This window comes from Fundulus heteroclitus, chromosome 21 (genome assembly GCF_011125445.2).
Source record: "Fundulus heteroclitus isolate FHET01 chromosome 21, MU-UCD_Fhet_4.1, whole genome shotgun sequence".
Taxonomy (NCBI): Eukaryota; Metazoa; Chordata; class Actinopteri; order Cyprinodontiformes; family Fundulidae; genus Fundulus; species Fundulus heteroclitus.
The window spans coordinates 38,357,395-38,378,052 of record NC_046381.1 but is presented as its reverse complement, the minus strand read 5'-3'; the positions used below and the strand labels follow the sequence as shown (position 1 = coordinate 38,378,052).

Genomic DNA, 20,658 nt, shown 5'->3' with positions numbered 1-20,658 from the left:
AACAACGCTGGTTCCCCTGTTAGCCTGACAGCTAACGGCTCATTATACGTTCTACCACCATAAAGACACTCAGAGGAGAACATGTTCCTCTAGGAGAACATGTTCCTCTAGGAGAACATGTTCCTCAACACTTAGAGCTCCACCTGCCAGATGGTGTCCAGCTGATGACCCACAGGTGGCAGCAGGACCAGGTTTTCTCTCAGGACTCCTGGAGCTGCTCAGGTGTTAGTGGTCAGAGGTAAAGCAGCTGCTGTGGCTGCAGAGAACAAAGTTTGGCTGTTAAAGCAAGCAGAGATGTGGCTGGCCTAAAGTCCTTCACTGTGGTAGGAGTCACCATGGTGGTTAAACGCCCGTCACCAGCAGATCACTGAGAGCAGAGGATGTCCACTCTGACAGAATGATGCTACTGAAGACTTTCTGGACTGTTGAGCTGAACAAGTTTCTGCTGAGGAAACAAATTCATTAGCTGACCAGTTTTGGCCTGAGGCCTCGATTATAGAGCTGGACAATAATTCAAGATCAATAAGTATCCATGATAGACGTTTATGGATGATAGAAAAAAGGGTCAATAAAAGTTAAACAGTTTTCCTTTCTTATGCATTCTAGCCATGTAGGTTAATATTACATCATTACATCCTCCCAGCCAATCACAATGCAGACCCAGGAACCAAGCTCCGCCCCCTTCAGAGAGTTCAGAGTTCTATCTAAAATAATGACACTTCACTTATTGCTCCTTTAAAGTCATATAGCTTTAAACACGCTGAAGTCCTCAGCATTTCCAGCTGCGTTTTCAGACGTTTTTCAGCCTCTCTGCTTGACAGTAATTATCATTTATAGGCTGAATCTAAAGGTTTGCTCATAGGAGGAACCTGGGCTCCTCCTACAGAGGAGAGGAGGTCAGATCTCCAACGCCGTACGTCCAGGAAGCCTCAGGAGTTTCTCTTCTCCAGCTTTTACCCACTAACACAGACGAGTGGACTCCATAGACCCCAGCCGTTACTAATTAATGTTAATTGTTTTAGACCATAAACTTGCTGTATTAGAAACATCAACTATTGGCTTTTGGTGGACTCCCATGTTCCTCAGTAGTATCACCAGAAGTTCCTTAAGTTAATCGGTGGTTGCTGTCAGGTTGCTCCTTAGTGGATGGTTTGAAGATAAATAGATGAGCCTGAGAATGTTGAGCTAAAGGTTCTAATGACAGGGTTCCCCGCACAAAGCCTTGCAGAACCCCACATATAAGCTAGCTGGATGTTGTCAGAGCAGCGGTGCTCAGAAACCGGCTGAGGAATCATGCAGGTTACAGGGCGTAGCAGGTTCTGCACCCTGAGCGGCCGCTGTTCCTGCAGATGTTCCTGCAGATGTTCCTGCAGATGTTCCTGCAGATGTTCCTGTAGATGTTCCTGCAGATGTCCCTGCAGATGTTCCTGCAGATGTTCCTGCAGATGTTCCTGCAGATGTCCCTGCAGTTCTTCCTGCAGATCTTCCTGCAGATGTTCCTGCAGATGTTCCTGCAGTTCTTCCTGCAGATCTTCCTGCAGATCTTCCTGCAGATGTTCCTGCAGATGTTCCTGCAGATGTTCCTGTAGATGTCCCTGCAGATGTTCCTGCAGATGTTCCTGCAGATGTTCCTGCAGATGTCCCTGCAGTTCTTCCTGCAGATCTTCCTGCAGATGTTCCTGCAGATGTTCCTGCAGTTCTTCCTGCAGATCTTCCTGCAGATCTTCCTGCAGATGTTCCTGCAGATGTTCCTGCAGATGTCCCTGCAGATGTTCCTGCAGATGTTCCTGCAGATGTTCCTGCAGATGTTCCTGCAGATGTTCCTGCAGATGTTCCTGCAGATGTCCCTGCAGTTCTTCCTGCAGATCTTCCTGCAGATGTTCCTGCAGATGTTCCTGCAGTTCTTCCTGCAGATCTTCCTGCAGATCTTCCTGCAGATGTTCCTGCAGATGTTCCTGTAGATGTTCCTGCAGATCTTCCTGCAGATCTTCCTGCAGATGTTCCTGCAGATGTTCCTGTAGATGTTCCTGCAGATGTCCCTGCAGATGTTCCTGTAGTTCTTCCTGCAGATGTTCCTGCAGATCTTCCTGCAGATGTTCCTGCAGATGTTCCTGCAGATGTCCCTGCAGATGTTCCTGTAGATGTCCCTGCAGATGTTCCTGTAGATGTTCCTGCAGATCTTCCTGCAGATCTTCCTGCAGATCTTCCTGCAGATGTCCCTGCAGATGTTCCTGCAGATGTTCCTGCAGATGTTCCTGCAGATGTTCCTGCAGTTCTTCCTGCAGATCTTCCTGCAGATCTTCCTGCAGATGTTCCTGCAGATGTTCCTGTAGATGTTCCTGCAGATCTTCCTGCAGATCTTCCTGCAGATGTTCCTGCAGATGTTCCTGTAGATGTTCCTGCAGATGTCCCTGCAGATGTTCCTGTAGTTCTTCCTGCAGATGTTCCTGCAGATCTTCCTGCAGATGTTCCTGTAGATGTTCCTGCAGATCTTTCTGCAGATGTTCCTGCAGATCTTCATGCAGATGTTCCTGCAGATCTTCCTGCAGATGTTCCTGCTGCTGTTCCTGCAGATGTTCCTGTCTTCTCTCTCAGCATGGCGGCTACCATGCAGCAGATCAGCTGCTGGTCTGCAGACGCAGACCTTCATGCATGCTGAACTGCACCCAGCCGCGGTGAAAATCACTTTTCCTGCACGACTCACTGACCGACGCGTGTTTCTGTTCACGCTAACGCGTTCATGGCTGCTGACTTTAAGCTGACTGCACCTTTTCAGGGCGAACTGCATAATAAACCCACATGGATTCTTATTTATAGAGTTCTCACAGCGTTAGGTTTGTAGTTTGAGCTCCAGATTGTTCTCATGATGAGATAAAGGTTCCCACATGTAAAAACTCTGCTGAACTAAAAACTAAATTATTTTCTGCATTTCATGATGAAAATCTAAAGCCTAATCGATGAGTATTAAGATGAAAAGGACTCTTTTTGCAGACCAGGATGTTTCCTGGGTGAGTCTCATCAGAGTCAGGCATGCAGACTCCAGGAGGAGCTGGAAGGCTGCAGAGCTTCAGGTCTTCTGGGACGTTTCTTATTTCCAGCCGTTCCTCCGTCAGGTACAGCAGCGCTACGCCTGCAGGTGTTCAGGTTCCTCCACCTGCACAGGCGGCCCTGCAGACCTCCACCGTTACGCAACCAGGAGACGAAGAGGAGGATGAAGACGGCCACCACAGTGTCCCCTGGAGAACCTGTGGTGTTTCATATGCGCTGCAACATTTATGCAGCAAACACTTTCTGTTCAGCTTTAATACGTTACTGTCATGCTCTGACAAGCTTCAGTATATCTTTTTTAGGAGTTTATATGATAGGCCAGTATTGTTTTAGAAAGCTAAATCTGATCAGGGCGGTTGTGTTCAGCTCCATGACTCAGAACCTTCAGAACCGACTTTGTTTGTTTGTCTCAAGCAGCTTTGAGCATCTTCAGGCTGAACGTGGGTTTCTTCTTCATCCAACATCTCACGAGGACCAGATAGGATGAGGAGCAGAACGTTTCCGTTAGACGGGCTGGACTTTGACTAGGCCGTTCTAACCCATGAATCTGCTCTGATCTAATCCATCCCATAATACATCAGGCTGCAGGTTCAGGGAGGTTCTCCTCCAGGATTGTCCTCCATTACTCCATCATTGCCGTGTTTTTAGGAAGACAATTTTAAGACAACAGATGAAAATTAGCCTTCTGGCTAATTCTGCTGCATTTGCAGCAATGCTAATTAATTTACACTGTCCCTGTCAAATAAATAAATTAAATTAAATAAATTTTTTTATTTATCTCCGTCCATCTTGCCATCAGCTCTTACCTGCTTCCCGCAGCATGATGCTGCCTCCACCGTGTTCCTCTGTGTGTTCAGTGATGCGGTGTTTGACATTTAGGAACAGTTTCATCTTCTCATTGGAGCAGACCTCCTTCTTCCACATGTTATTGAAAGCATAGCTTCTGGTTCTCCTGTGGATTCTCCACCTGAGCTGTGGGTCTCTGCAGCTCCTCCACAGCCACCATGGTCCTCCTGCTTCTCTGATCAATGCTCTCCTGGTCCAGCCTGTCAGTCCAGGTGGACGTCCATGTCCTGGTAGGTCTGCAGGTGGTCCATCCTCTCTCCAGGTCCACATGATGATCAGAACTCTGGGAGGTTCTGTAGAACCTGACCTGCTGGAAACTGGACCAGAACTTTCTAGTTCCTTGGTCTCCATGATGCTGGAGGTTCTCTGATGTTCTCTGAAGAACCTCTGAGGCCAGAAGCAGCTAGACTCAGATTAAATCCCACAGCTGGACTCTGGTTCCTGACCATCAGGTTCATGAACGCTGTTTGTTTTTCTGCCCTGGATTTATTCTGGCGGATCAGAAACAAGCTGAATATAAATGCCCGCCACACTTTTCAGATCTTTATTAAACTTAACGCTGTTTCCCAATCCTGCTCTTTAGTGTCGCCACTAAAACTCAGAGGTTTGTGATGGAAACACGACTGATCACTGTTAGAGTTTAGCGTGAAAACCCTCAGATGGACTGAGGCGTTTGTAGCAGATCTTTGTGTTTCTAGATGGTTGAGAAGAACAGAGGAAAAGTGTTCTCATTTCACCCATAAGTCCGGTCTGAACGGTACCAGCCGAGGACGCGCCGGTCTGAGCCCAGCCGCCTCTTCTACCTGAGGAGATCCCACCTGAGGCTTCAGAGTCTGGCCAATGGGCTCGCTGTTCTTACATCAGAAGCCTCCATGTTGAGTCTGGCTGCCACACATGAAAGACTTCCTGCCCGCCTCAGAAAAGTTGCCTCTGACAGAGCTGAGGGGATCTGCAGGGGCTGAGTGGGAGTAGTGGGCCCGGTCTGCGGCGCCGTGTTGTGACACAAAGCCTTCCTGCCTCCTCTCGTCCGTCAACAACACAGTTCTGTCGTCCTGCTGCTGCCGTCTGAGTGGGAGGAGGACGCAGACGGCGCTGGCTTTATTAGCAGAGAAATGTCACCATGGTGACCCGCCGCCGCCGCAGGAAGCTGAGTTAGTGCCGCGTGGAGGCAGCCAGCAGTCAGCAGACTTTCCCCGGTGCTTTCCTGCCGCCGCCGCGCAGACAGGACGCAGGCGGCGGCGTGGGCGGCGACCTTCAGCTCCGTGCGTCACGGCGCACAGGAGGGATTCTCACCGGAGCCTTTAGGCGTATACACCTGGACAGGTGAGGGTCCTGCAGGACTGAGAGGTCCAGACTCACCTGGGAGCCCTGCCAGCCTCGCCGTTCCAGAGATCCCAGGTGTGTTCAGAACGTAGGAGAAGTTCTGATCTGAGGTGCAGGAGAAGGCAGCCTGGAAGGTGGAGAGCTTTATTATTATTTAAATACTGTGGAGCTAACAGCGTTAAAATAACTTCCTCTGAAGATCCAGGTGACACGATGCCATAAATTCACTCTCAGGTTTAATCTGTCCAGACCAGAACCCCCATCACCTGTTTACCCAGAGTTCCCTCTTCTGCTCAGCATCTGGACCGTTTCTCTGGCCAACAGGCTGAGACCTGCTGATCGTCCTTAAATAAGGACGGCTCAGGTTTTACACCTTTATCACGTCTTAAATGTTAATGATGCGTTAAATCAGCCGCATGCTTTGATGGCTGCTGGAACATATTCATAAATGAATATAATATCAGGTTAAGACTGGAATCTAGGGTCAATGTAAGGAAATAGTTTTTATTTATGTTTTATGCGATAATAAAATGTAACAAAGATATGAGTTATGTGGATGTAAAGTGAATGAACATGTTTTAATGGGATGTGAAATTAAAGGCCAGGAGAGTTCTAACAAAGCTGAGCAATAATCTGACAGATTTAATGATTTTCCTTTAGCGGGATTCTACTGTAACTGATAATAATAAGAGCAGCGAGGAACCTGCAGGTAGAACTCAGGAAATAACAGAATCACAGCTGCTAGACGGAGGAGATTAAACATTTACCTTCATCTTCTAACCGAAGGAACCAAAGTTTACTGCAGAAAATAAATAAATGATGATGCTTTAAAAATCGCTGAGTCCGTGTTCCTGACAGCAGCCAATCAAAGGGCTCGTTAGGCTCGTTAGGCTCGTTAGGCTGGTGAGGCTCCGCCTCCAGCGTCTGACCAGGTAGAGGTGGTGTGAGGCGCTGCAGCACCTGTCCACCTGCAGGAAGCAGGCATCTGATCTGAGCCGGTTTGTCTCCAGGCTGAACACCTGAAGCTCAGACCAGTCGTCCACTAATGTCCTCCTCTCTGTGTCTCAGGTCCCCACGTCCACCACGGAGCTCAGTACCATGCTGTTACCCCGACCTTCATCCACGCAGGGCTCAGAGCGGCGGGGGAGGGCGATGAGCGCCGCCAGCTACCTGACCGACGTCATGGAGGGTGAGGAGCGGCGCTGTGGTGAACCTTCACTGCAGAGTTTGGTTTTTATCTGCTGCACCAGCTGCAGCCTCCAGGTTCTCACCACAGAATGACCTCAGCTCAGTTAAACGTCGTTATATAACCAGGGCAACCATTAGAAAATGCTAAACGTTCAGCATCAGGACCCAACAGCAGCAGTTCTAGCAGTTAGACCCTGTGGAGCGTAGAGGTGACCAAGTGGACCATGATCTCCACCGTGTCCAAGCAGGAGGAGGAGGAGGAGGAGGAGGAGGAGAGGTGTAGAGACGGTGGTGAGACCAGAGAAGATGACTAGAGCCACTGAGGCTGGAGCTGCCAGGCAGGAGGAGACCAGAGAGGAGGTCCATGGATGGAGGTAAAGAGGACATGAAGGCAGCTGGTGGGAGAGAAGAAGATGCAGAAGATGGAGACAGAAGACTCGCTGTGGATGAGAAAAGACAGAATATCATTTAATTAAGGCACTGAACAAAAATAATGACGACTCCAAAATGAACCTGAAATGGTTGCATTAATGCAACATTATGAAAAATGGAGAGAAGAACCAAGAAGATGTCAGAAGCCATAAAGTGGAGCGGTTCCTAACAGGCTGGAGGTGGGTTGTGTAAGAGCGTCTGGGTCTGTGGCTGCTGCCTCCTCAGGGGAACACGGCCTTTGTTTGTCAGGCAGCGACACACACAACCTGAATGAAAGAAAGGAGAAGGAGTGTTGCGCCGTGGTCACCCTCATTTAACATGCAATCAGCTTCCTGTGTGTGTTGCTTGGCGGTGCTGAGTCACCGTCTCCCCCCCGGCGCTCGCTGCTCTTAGAGAACAGATCATTATACAGGAAAACACAAAAACCCACTGCTGTCCTCTCACATTCATCTCTGCTCCCTCGCTCCCCGCTTCCTCTCTTCGCTCTGCTTAAAACACAACAAGACAATCCTCCCCCCCCGAAACCATGAGCTCTTAGACGATTATGTGGAAGAATCCTTTCCTGATTGCTGGAACTGATGAAAATGTTGATTGTTGAAGACGTTAATGCTGGTTCTGATAGAAAGGTGGCAGAATAAGCAGCTGCAGACCAGTCAGAGGGTCATAATGTAATGCCTGATACCTGAACTCTTCTCTATTAGCATTCATATTTAACTTTAGCATCATCATCATCTCCATGCATATATATTTAACTCATCTTGTCTCGTGGGTCGAGCAGAACTGGAGGAGTCCCACAAGAAGTGCCACCCCTGCTGGTACGTCTTCGCCCACCACTACCTGGTGTGGGAGTGCTCCCCCTCCTGGCTGAGGCTGAAACAGCTGGTGAAGATCATGGTGATGGACCCCTTCCTGGACCTGGCCATCACCGTCTGCATCGTCCTCAACACGCTGTTCATGGCCATGGAGGCAATTAACCTTACCCCATGAACGGGGAGTTTCAGGGATGCCTGAGCTCGGCATACCTGTAGGAGGGGATGGAGGGAGGGATGGATGATGGATGATGGAGGGATGGATGGATGGAGGGATGGAGGGATGGATGGAGGGATGGAGGGGAGGGATGATGGATGGATGGATGGATGGATGGATGGAATGGTGGATGGAGGATTGATGGATAATGGATAATGGGATGCATGGATGATGTGATGTGATGGATTGATGGATGGATGGATGGATGGATGATGGATGGTGATGGATGGATGGATGGATGGATGATGGATGGTGGATGGATGGATGGATGATGGATGGTGGATGGATGGATGGATGGATAATGGATGGATGATGGTGGGATGGAGGGATGATGGATGGATGGATGATGGATGGATGGATGGATGGATGGATGGATGGATGGAGGGATGGATGGATAATGGATAATGGATGCATGGATGGATGATGGATGGATGGATGATGGATGGATGGATGGGTGGAGGGATGGATGGATGATGGATGGATGGATGGATGATGATGGATGGATGGATGATGATGGATGGATGGATGGATGGATGGATGATGGATGGTGGATGGATGGATGGATGGATGGATGATGGATGGTGGATGGGTGGATGGATGGATGGATGATGGATGGTGGATGGATGGATGGATGGATGATGGATGGATGGATGGATGGATGGATGGATGATGGATGGTGGATGGATGGATGGATGGATAATGGATGGATGATGGTGGGATGGAGGGATGATGGATGGATGGATGATGGATGGATGATGGAGGGATGATGGAAGGATGGATGATGGAAAGATGGATGGATGGATGATAGATGGATGGATGGATGATGGATGGATGATGGATGGATGGTGGATGGATGAATGATGGATGAATGGTGGATGGATGGATGGATGATGGATGGATGGTGGATGGATGAATGGTGGATGGATGATAGATGGATGGATGATGGATGGATGGTTGAATGGATGATGGATGGATGGTGGATGGATGATAGATGGATGATGGATGGATGGTGGATGGATGATAGATGGATTCATGTATGGATGGATGATGGATGGATGGTTGGATGATGGATGGATGGATGATAGATGGATGGATGGATGGATGGATGATGGATGGATGGATGGATGATGGATGGATGATAGATGGATGGATGGTGGATGGATGGATAATGGATGGATGGATGGATGATGGATGAATGGATGATGGATGGATGATAGATGGATGGATGGATGGACGGATAGATGGTGGATGGATGATAGATGGATTGATGGATGGATGAATGGATGGATGGAGGGATGGAGGGATGATAGATGGATGAATGGATGAATGGATGATAGATGGATGGATGGATGGATGGATGATGTATGGATGGATGGATGATAGATGGATGTATGGATGGATGGATGGATGGATGGATGGATGGATGGATGATGGATGAATGGATGATGGATGGATGATAGATGGATGGATGGATGGACGGATAGATGGTGGATGGATGATAGATGGATTGATGGATGGATGAATGGATGGATGGAGGGATGGAGGGATGATAGATGGATGAATGGATGAATGGATGATAGATGGATGGATGGATGGATGGATGATGTATGGATGGATGGATGGATGGATGGATGGATGGATGGATGGATGAATGGATGGATGGATGGATGGATGGATGGATGGATGAATGGATGGATGGATGGATGGATGGATGGATGAATGGATGGATGATGGATGGATGGATGGATGAATGGATGGATGGATGGATGGATGTATGGGTGGATGGATGGATGGATGGATGGATGGATGGATGGATGGATGGATGGATGAGGTCCGTGTGTTTTCTGGGAGAAAAGGGGAGAAAGTGCCGAGGAAACTTCCTCAAACAAACTTAGATGCGGGCGAGGAGGCTGTGATGGTGGCAGGAAGTGACAGCAGGAGAAACCACCTGTGGACAGGTGAAACCCAGGTGAAACCTCAGGACGTCCACAGAGGAAACACGTCCTGATCTGTTGCTGTTTCCTCAGAAAACCCAGCAACGCTCTGTGAGTGTGGAGCTGACAGAAGCAGGTCAGAGCGCTTCAAACCAGCGTGACTAACGTTTGGCCTGCAGATGTGCCGGCGAGCTGACGGCAGCTGATAGGTTGACGCTCTATGCTAATTGGTTCACCTGAGGTGTGAACAGCCCTCAGCCACAGCGCTCGCCGCACCTGTGCACACTCACACAGCCTGGTTAGCTGTCCTCATGGAAGCCTGAATGCTAACGAGGTTTAAAAGTGGAGCGTGGAGCTGTGGGGTCCGCTCTCAGGAGTTCAGCCCTAGCATCTAGAAAGATGCTTCTTTATTATGTTATTATGTTCTAAGCTACCACCTGCCACATGTTAGCGAGCCTGAAGTTCACCTGTTCACCTGTCCACCTGAAGGAGCCCAAAGCTTTCCTGTGTTGGTCTGAATGGTCTGAAACCCACCAGACCTCCAGGTCCAACTACCTGTTTGCTCAGTGACACGACTAACAGCCTGTGATGCTAACAGCTGCTAGCGTCAGGAGCTAATCTGAACATGTTTCCTGATGACCTCTGTTCTACATCTAATCCAAAGATGTAATATTTACAGAATTATTCAACGCTACATACGAGCTGTTTTAAATGATGATGTCATACACGAGGCGGCCATGTTGTTTGAAGTCAAAGTTACAGAGAAACCTCCAGCTTTACCACTTGGATGTCTGACTTCCTGAGACTTTCACTACTCCAACCTAAACCTAGAAAATTATAAGTTATGAGCAAAAAGGGGAAATTGTCCAATCGCGCTGTTCCATCAGATAAGAAGGCTAATAGAAAATAACACAGCTAGCTTAGAGGGGCTGGGTTCTGTTGTTACTGTGGTGGTTCCTGTTCTGGAATCTCACAGGGTAGGAGTGGGAGCTTTGACCATTTCACATTTACTCAATATGCTCAATCTGTCCAGATGGTTCAGATGGTCTCTAGATGGTCCAGATGGTTCAGATGGTCCAGATGGTTCAGATGGTTCAGATGGTCCAGATGGTCCAGATGGTCTAGATGGTCCAGATGGTTCAGATGGTTCAGATGGTCCAGATGGTCTCTAGATAGTCCAGATGGTCTAGATCAGGGGTTCCCAAACTTTTCAGCCCATGACCCCCAAAATTACAGCGCCAGAGACTGGCCATCCCCTTTTGGAGGGTGGAAATGTTTTCTTTTTTGACGATAAACCCATAGATTTACGACAATAAACTTGTATTATTGTGAGAACTCTTAGAAAAAAAGTGCAGCCTTCCCCAGGTGTTAAAGTGACGGAGTCAGGCGTAAGTTTTTAGTTTGACATCAGTGTCAGAAAAAAGGAAATACTAAATCTTTTTAGCACATCAGCAACTATTCAGTTCGAGACCCCCGAAAAGTGTCTCACGAACCCAGCGGGGTGCCGACCCCAAGTTTGGGAACCCCTGGTCCAGATGGTCCAGGTGGTCTAGATGGTTCAGGTGGTCTAGATGGACCAGGTGGTTCAGGTGATCTAGATGGTCCAGGTGGTCCAGATAGTCCAGGTGGTTCAGGTGATCTAGATGGTCCAGGTGGTCCAGGTGGTCTAGATGGTCCAGGTGGTTCAGGTGGTCTATATGGTCCAGGTGGTTCAGGTGGTCTAGATGGTCCAGGTGGTCCAGATAGTCCAGGTGGTCCAGGTGGTCCAAGTGATCTAGATGGTCCAGGTGGTCCAGGTGGTCTAGATGGTCCAGATAGTCCAGGTGGTCTATATGGTCCAGGTGGTCTATATGGACCAGGTGGTTCAGGTGATCTAGATGGTCCAGGTGGTCCAGGTGGTCTAGATGGTCCAGGTGGTCCAAATAGTCCAGGTGGTCCAGGTGGTGGTCTATATGGTCCAGGTGGTCTATATGGTCCAGGTGGTTCAGGTGGTCTAGATGGTCCAGGTGGTCCAAATAGTCCAGGTGGTCCAGGTGGTCTATATGGTCCAGGTGGTCTATATGGTCCAGGTGATCTATATGGTCCAGGTGGTTCAGGTGGTCTAGATGGTCCAGGTGGTCCAGGTGGTCCAGGTGATCCAGGTGGTCTATATGGTCCAGGTGGTCCAGGTGGTCTAGATGGTCCAGGTGGTCTATATGGTCCAGGTGGTTAAGGTGGTCCAGGTGGTCCAGGTGGTCTAGGTGGTCCAGGTGGTCCAAATAGTCCAGGTGGTCCAGGTGGTCTATATGGTCCAGGTGGTTCAGGTGGTCCAGGTGGTCTAGGTGATCCAGATGGTCCAGATGATCCAGATGGTCCAGGTGGTCCACCCAGGAGTGTTGATTCTGTGTCTAACCAAAACTCAAAGGTCCCATCAGAGTTTAGTAAACTTCCACGTTTTACCTTTGTGATGGTCGGATGCGTCCCAAACAACCAGATGGTCCCATGGAGAGCTGGTGACTCCAGGATGCTTCAGTTTCCTGTGGTTCCCCCTCAGAGACCCATGCAGATGTTTTTAACTTCCCTCCCCTGGTTCTGTTCTGGTACTGCTCTGTTCGTAGATATGGAGGAGATGTTTCCACATCAGCAATCAGCATCTGCTTCACCTAAACGCCATGTTCGCTTGTGTTTCTCATTTTGAAGCGTGGATAAAGGAAATGAGCCTCGGAGTCACAGATCCCTGATTAGCCGTTTTTAGAGACACCAGAATATGAGTGGAAATAATTAACGGACCTCTACCCATAGTTTGGGGGCTGGGGGGGGGTGGGGGGGGGGGGGGGGACTTTGACTACATCTGTAGAACTGGAGCTTCTCACAGGACGTTTTCATGGTGGAACGTGTGTTCTCTGGTCTGAAGTAGGTGCCATATTGGTTTGGGTGGTGGGTGGGGCGGGGGCCCCTCATGGAGGACACCAGGAGATGATCAGGTCCTGGAAGGAGGTCCAGCATCTTCTGCCTTGGAGCTCTTTGAGGAACCAGGATCATGTCTTCATGAATCAGGGTGATAGTTGTGGTTGTGCCGTCGCCGGTCACTAATGATGCTCCATGATGGCGTCCACCCGGGGGCCCTTCCTGCTATCAGCCGTTATATAACGCTCCTCTGATGTTGCCTCAGCAGCCGCTGCTTTCTGCAGCGTAAACACTTTAAAGTTTTTCTGCGGCTGAATCCGGAGCCGCCGACACGTTGGGGAAAGGTTGAGCCGCGTCTCCGGGACGGGCCGCTTGTCTGAAGTTCCTCACAGGATCAAAGCTGTAATCCCAGCAGATGTTTACGTAGCATTTAGCTGGCCTTTCTGTCGGAGGAGCGCCGCGGCTGCTTATGTAAGCTGGATCATGTCAGGACACCTCCCTGCTGACACAATCAATGTCAGCTAATGCTCTCGCTGTTTGCTGCTGTTTGCCTTTCAGCTCGGCGTTTCGATATTTCCATGCGTGCAAACACCTCCACCATTGAGAGGAGGCTTTTATGCGGAGAGAAGCAGCCGGCCTGCGCTGGCTCAGGCTAACCTTTAATGTCTCTGTTAGCAGGAAGGCTTTTGTTGCAGCCTGACACCCTGATTTATGTTTGGGTGGCCGAGCTGATTCTGTTTTCACCAGAGATGTTCCACTTATTTCATTTCCAGTCGCACTGGCTCCAAGGAACACTTTTTAAATGATAGAGCAGCTGTTTGCACACATTTGCAGGGTGCTTCGTCTTGTTCTGGCCAGAGGAGACAGCAGGAAAAGTTTGGAGGAAAGTGATGATCCTGCTAAGCTTCCTCAGGTCTGAGGTCTCACCTGGAGAAAGGTGAGCAGCTCCCTCTGGGCTGCAGGTCCGTCTCTGCATCGAGGGGACGGACCCACAGATGAGAGCTCCAGCGGCGGTATGGAAGGTGTCGCTCCGGCCCGGGTTCATGACATACGGAAATAATAATTGATTAGAACAAATTCTCAATCCTCTCACCTGACTCATTCGGGTGATCAAAACATTGTTCCTTAACGACCCTAACGACTCCTCGTTACAGAGGAGTGGACCAGTTTCGGTCCAATCTGCAGGTTATCTAAGCCATTACAAGGCCTTTGTTTGGCAGTAGTATAAAGCTTGGTACTCCACATTACTCCAGACTTTTTGAATTGAGAAAGCTTCCTGGAGACGAAGCAAAACGTCTTCAACTACGGAAAACAAGTCCAGTTGCTTTGTTTTTTACCTTTTATTGGAGTCACCTGATTAAATGAAACTGAAACACTGGTTCTGTTACGGTTCTGACGGTTCAGTGAGCCTCTAGATAAACTCGGACTGAAAGAAGTGGAGGTCCATATGAGCTTCAGCTGCTGTTTGATATTTACGCTCCATAATGATTATTACTACTTCATTACATTAGCAATGCGCCCTGAGCCACACAGCAAGGCGCTGCCTGCACTTCACATTTCTGCCACTAGGGTGAACGTTTATTGACAGCGATGTCGGCAGAACCATGCAGCTTCACCACTAATGATAAATTCAACCATAGTGTGGTGACGTCACTGTGATGTGTTGATGGCGCTCTGGAGGGCAGGACAACAGAACCAGGACCCGCTGGTCTGGGAATCCTCCGGGAGAACTTTCAGTCCATCGGGTTGTTGGGATGTGGAGCTGCGCACCAGTCCTCTGCTGCTGTCCTTGCTCAGGGGCTCTGGGACAGAGCTGGGACAGAGCTGGGACAGAGCTGGGAACCCTAATGATGAAAACAATAAATGTTAGTTTAATGTCCCTGTGAACATAATCAGGGACGCTTTAAATGAGTGAAAATAGGAAGGCTGAAGCCTGGAAACATCTCCCTAATGATCCTCTCTGCCCCAGCCTGCAGCCGCCACTCATACAGGGGTGTGTGTGTGTGTGTGTTGTGTGTGTGTGTGTGTGTGTGTGTGTGTGTGTGTGTGTGTGTGTGTGTGTGTGTTGTGTTGTGTTGTGTTGTGTTGTGTTGTGTTGCTTACTCATTACATCTGCCTGGTTGTGACAAAAATAATCGCGCGTCTTCCTCACATAGTCATCCTCTCTCTGCTGATGTTACTGTTATTAGTGAGTGCTGTTGACAGCGTCCCCTTTCAAGAGCCTGCAGCGCACACACACTCATTAAACAACACACACACACACACACACACACACACACACACACACACACACACCATTATTAAACAACACACACACACTGTGGCTGTAGATGCTGTTCAGAGTTGTGTTTCTCTCCTCCATCTGTGAATCAGGACCACCGGGGGGGGGGGGGGGGGGGTCTCCTGTATAAATCCTGGGTTCCCACCTTCCATGCAGCAGCAGTGATGGATAATATAATAATGAATATTATTATATTAAAGAGACGATGATGTCAGAATGTCCCTCACACAAACTCTGACCCACTCTTCCACTCTGTGGAGACGGGGAACTGGCGACCCGGATGGTAAAGTGGTGAACTGCAGCCATCATGGTTCCTCTCAGACATTCAGCTTCATTCCACATTAGACTTTAATCACCGACTTTAGTATTTGCAGTGTTATTCATGTTTGTGCTGCTGAGCCGTAACTATGCATTAGGACCTTTTAAATGAATAAAAAAGGCAGAAAAGCCATTTTAAATCTCAAATCCAGTCCACTCACCATTGAATCTCCTCCCCAGTGATCATGTGGGGGATGTGTGTAACATCTCCATGGTTGCCGTTGTTAACAACGACATAATAATGACCAGCTGGCTCATTTAGAGGTAGAGTCTGCGATTTTTCCATAAGTCCCCTATAGTCCCATTTCCAATAACGACGCATGTGTATGACCGTCTTACCTGCTCGTCTGCTCTTTAGGGGGGTAGTGTGAAAAAATCTCCTAAATCCTCTCTGGTCTTATTTCTTTTTACTGAGGACTTCCTCTTCTTCTCATAGACATAAACGTAGTTCACTTCTTGTGACTCTCAGCCATGTTCAAAGTCTACAGTGAGAGCAGCGGAGCTACAATGAATGGCTAACCGCTAAGCTAGCCGCTAAGCTAACCGCTAAGCTAGCCTCTAAGCTAACCGGACACATAAACACTAAAAGTGTGCAGCTAGCAAGCAGAAGCTAACCAGGAACTAACACGCTCACTGGCGTGAGCGAAACTGATTGCTATTGTGTGTCGACATGGTTTTATATCTCAGGAGGCACCATTTTTTGCTTTGGGGTGTACTCAAACTTTTAATATAGATCCTATGCAATGTTTTATAAATGAGACCCCAGATGTTAAAACCCATCAACACAACCAGCTCTATCAGATCTGAGGACCAAAAGCATCTTCTAGCTATGGACCAGGATCCATGGACCAGGGTCTGTAGACCAGGACTTACCGTTCAGGATTTATAGACCATGATCTATATTCTAGGCTCTAAAGACCAGAATCTAGAGACCAAGATCTAATGTTTATGAAGTATAGTCTAGACTCCAGACAGAGGTATAGCCAAGTTATTTGATGATCTTTGTGAGGCCTCTGGCTTTAGATAAATGATCCAGGCGAGAAAATGTTGGAACATCCCAGAAGCTGCACTATCAGGTTCATCAGTTCACCAGAATTCATTTTAGTGAGAAGGTTTGCCTTTCCACACAGGACTAGAGACAACACATGCTGGAAGACCAGTAGAAAACATCATAGAACTGTTAAGTAGAACCTCTTCATGGTGACAGTTACACAGGTTCTGGTACTGGTTACCTAAATAAGTCCTTATTATCAGAGGAGATCTTTAAGGAACTTTCTATCCCTGAAAACATTCATTCATCCTGACGCACAGCAGCCAGATCTCCCTGCAGGAAAATCCTCCAACAAAGCAACAACATCTGAAGTCCAGTATTTTTATCCCTGACCTGCCTCGGCATCAGCATCTCTGACAGAACCCAGAGAGCAGCTGAGAGGTTCTCCTCACGTCAGTAATCATGTGGAGCAGCTAATCAACGCTCTGCAGAGTTAATGAGCCCCAGAAGAGGATCCTCCAAGAGCTTTCCCCTCAGCACACACACTGCTGCGCGCTGGAGCTGAAGTCAGCTCCTTAAACACGCACACACACGCTAACATACAGCAGCACACACGCTAACATACAGCAGCACACACGCTAACATACAGGAACACACACGCTAACATACAGCAGCACACACGCTAACATACAGGAACACACACGCTAACATACAGCAGCACACACACGCTAACATACAGCAGCACACACGCTAACATACAGCAGCACACACGCTAACATACAGCAGCACACACGCTAACATACAGCAGCACACACACTGCTGCGCGCTGGAGCTGAAGTCAGCTCCTTAAACACGCACACACACGCTAACATACAGCAGCACACACGCTAACATACAGCAGCACACACGCTAACATACAGCAGCACACACGCTAACATACAGCAGCACACACGCTAACATACAGCAGCACACACGCTAACATTCACGCACCCACACGCTAACATACAGCAGCACACACGCTAACATACAGGAACACACACGCTAACATACAGCAGCACACACGCTAACATACAGCAGCACACACGCTAACATACAGGAACACACACGCTAACATACAGCAGCACACACGCTAACATACAGCAGCACACACGCTAACATACAGGAGCACACACGCTAACATACAGCAGCACACACGCTAACACGCGTGTGTCATGTAGCCGGCATCACGTCCGGCATGAAGGAGGAGCAACACCCACAGCAACACAGAAACAGATAAAGCTGCAGGTTTTATTGAGCCGGCTGTAATAAAGCCAGATTCCAGAGGAGGCCGTCTCCTCTGAGCCTCATCCTGGTTCTGGGCTCTGACAGGAGCAGCAGGTCAGCAGATCTGAGAGAACAAGTACGACTGCAGCAGATCTGTGTGGCGGGGGGGGGGGGGGGGGGGGGGTAGCATTTAAAGAACAATTATGAGATGCAGCCTAAAGTTAACTCCACTGCAGTGTGAGCTGCATAAAAGATGTGCAGCAGCCCTTAGCTCCACCTGCAGAGCTGCAGAGGACCTACAAGACCTCCAGGACCTCCAGCCCTCATATTACCCTCCTGTACTGTAGTCCAGCTGTGGACAGATGCAGGAGTTGCTGATTCAGAGAGCTCTGCAGCACAAAGCATCGGCTGAAGCAGCTGAAGAAACTGGATTTGACAGCTACCCTAATTTGGCCGTCAGAAGTAAAGTAGCTCCTCTCTGGGGAGGGATCCTGGTCTTCTCTCCATCGTGGTTTCTGGTCTTGTGGTCTGCAGACTCTGGTCTCAGGTCTGGAGGTCTCCCTGCAGCAGCAGGAGGTCTGCACAGACGGAGTCTCATTAACTCCAGGATACTGTAGTTTTCAGAGGAGCTCACGGTGCTGTCAGCGACTAACGGGTCATTTAACGAGCCCGGATCAAGCTCCTGATCTGCGGTTCTGTGGTAGACGGATGGAGGTGTGTCTGGTGTTAGGGAGCTCACGGTGGCACCAGGACAGAAGCACAGAGACCAAGAGCTGAGAGGAACGGGGGAGTAGAGGAGGAGAAGCTGGAGGCTCCAGCACGGTCCTCCCTGTGCTGTCGTCTCGGTTCTGTGTTGATGAAGGCGATGCGCTGCTGTGCGTGCTAACGGCAGCATGTGTGGCGTCGGGGCCATGCTAGCTGAAGCGTGCAGTAATGTCTCTGCAGCGGTCAGCGTGCTGCTGCTGCTGCTGCTGCTGCTGCTGCTGAACTCCTGTCGCCTCCTGCAGAAGCGAGGAGCGGAGCTGGCGTTATGGGAGGTGACACGGCTGTGGTGCACGTGTGGCTGAACCTAAGCGAGGCTGAAACCTCCCAGCCTCTGGCGCACTCTGCCCTTCGTTCTGCTCCTCTGGTAGCTGGGAGTCTACCTGAGCGCTGCTCAGCATTAAGGAGCGCTGCTTTCACTCTGAGCTGCAGCTGGACATCAGCGTTAATGATCGTTATGGAGATCAGAGGCTCAGGGTCATTTCCCTCAGCACAGCTTTCACTCATCCCAGTCTGAGAGGTTGACTTTAGGAAACCCACCAAACGTTGCTGTGGACAGAAAGAGGATCTCTGCTGCACATCTACCACATTTAACATTTCAAGCTGCTGAAGAAAGGCAATAAGAAACTCACTGAATAACCTCTGATTTTTATTTAGATTTCATACAGATGTTTATATCAGTTTACATGAAATCAGTATGTCACCTGTACAGAAAATCATAAAGCTGCTGGTTTTACGTCTGCTTTAAATCCATCAGCTGGTTTCCATTAGCGTGGCCAAAATACCCGTTTACAGGTTGACAGAGAGATATTATTATTATTGTTAATTTTTATTCTTATTGTTGTTGTTATTATTAATATTATTACTAGTATATTATTATTATTATTATTATTATTATTATTATTATTATTACTACTACTAGTATATTATTATTATTATTATTATTATTATTATTATTATTATTATTAGTAGTAGTAGTAGTAGTAGTAGTACTAGTAGTAGTAGTAGTATTGTCATTATTATTATTATCATCATTTATTTTTATTATTTTTATTATCACTTATGTATTATTATCATTTATGACTATTATTACTATTATTAGTATTACTTTATTACTTTTTTTAAATAAATGGTGTACAAACATACATTTTCTAACTATTATACGATTTCAGTCAATCTTAGCATTAAAGTCTCTTTTTTTCCAAACAAAAACACTAAATAATTTTTTTTCATTTCAAACATGTTGGTAGAATTTACAGTAAAAGAAAAAAAAAACGTTTTCTACACCAGAAAATGATGAAACTAGAAATGTAACTGCAGCTTTCTTGTGTTCAAAAGATTCATTTTAATACGGGTCAAAGGCAGAACCAGGAAGCAGGTTAAACAGATCCAGAACCGGATCAAATGTTCTGATGTTTACGTCTCGGTGAAACTAAAGAACAAAAAAACGAGGAACTGTTTGTTCATAAAGTTAATTTAGACAAATCTGGACTCAGTTCCTTCTCCATCATCAGGTTTTTATTCCCAGAATCCTCCTGTAAACGTAGCCATGTGTTCCTCAGGTGTTCTCAGGGATCTTCACAGCAGAGATGGTGCTGAAGATCATCGCTCTGGATCCGTACTACTACTTCCAGACCGGCTGGAACATCTTCGACAGCATCATCGTCTGCCTCAGCCTCATGGAGCTCGGCCTGTCCGACGTGGAGGGGCTCAGCGTTCTGCGCTCCTTCAGGCTGGTACGTTCCCACCCTGCCCCAACCTTCTGCTGGTTCTGATGGTTCTGATGGTTCTGCTGGTTCTGCTGGTTCTGCTGGTTCTGCTGGTTCTGCTGGTGGAAGCCCAGTTCCTGCTGAGGGCTGAAACATGGAGGTCTAAAACACGAGTAGCTGCAGGAGAACAGAAGCATTTCCAGCTGGTTTAGACCAGAACCACCAGTGAGATGTTTGGCTTTGACAGGACGCTGCTGTGCACTGATTGGTCGGTACTCAGTGATGTCATCTAACCCAAAAGTCCAGCTGTGGCCCAGTTTCCTGCTCCGATTAACCAGGAGGAGCAGGACAGAGGAGCTCAGATCTTCAGCTGTCCTCACAGATTCCAGGAGGCGTCACTCTGGAGATCTGCGGCGTCCTGCAGGACGACTCACACAATAACACAATAACACAATAACACACACACACACACACGCACACACACACACACTGGAACATATCTTTGATTCCCTCCTCCATAATCTCCATCCTCAGTGATTACGTCTGCAGATGTTCTCCACCTCTGGTTGTTCTCCACTTTTCAGTCACATCTCTCTGACCTCCTAGAAGCTGCAGATAAACATCCAGACCTTCATTTCTGCCGTTTTTCTT

General features: G+C 48.2%; 1 protein-coding gene across 1 annotated transcript in view; it reads left to right on the top strand.

Annotated features, from left to right (window-relative positions):
* scn5lab (sodium channel, voltage gated, type V-like, alpha b) overlaps positions 1-20,658 on the top strand; it is a 173,097-nt gene that overhangs the window by 85,986 nt on the left and 66,453 nt on the right. The window contains 5 exon segments of the mRNA XM_036124903.1: positions 6,286-6,406; positions 7,616-7,809; positions 7,812-7,861; position 9,914; positions 19,861-20,034. Of these exon segments, the coding sequence (XP_035980796.1) occupies positions 6,286-6,406; positions 7,616-7,809; positions 7,812-7,861; position 9,914; positions 19,861-20,034 (540 nt within the window).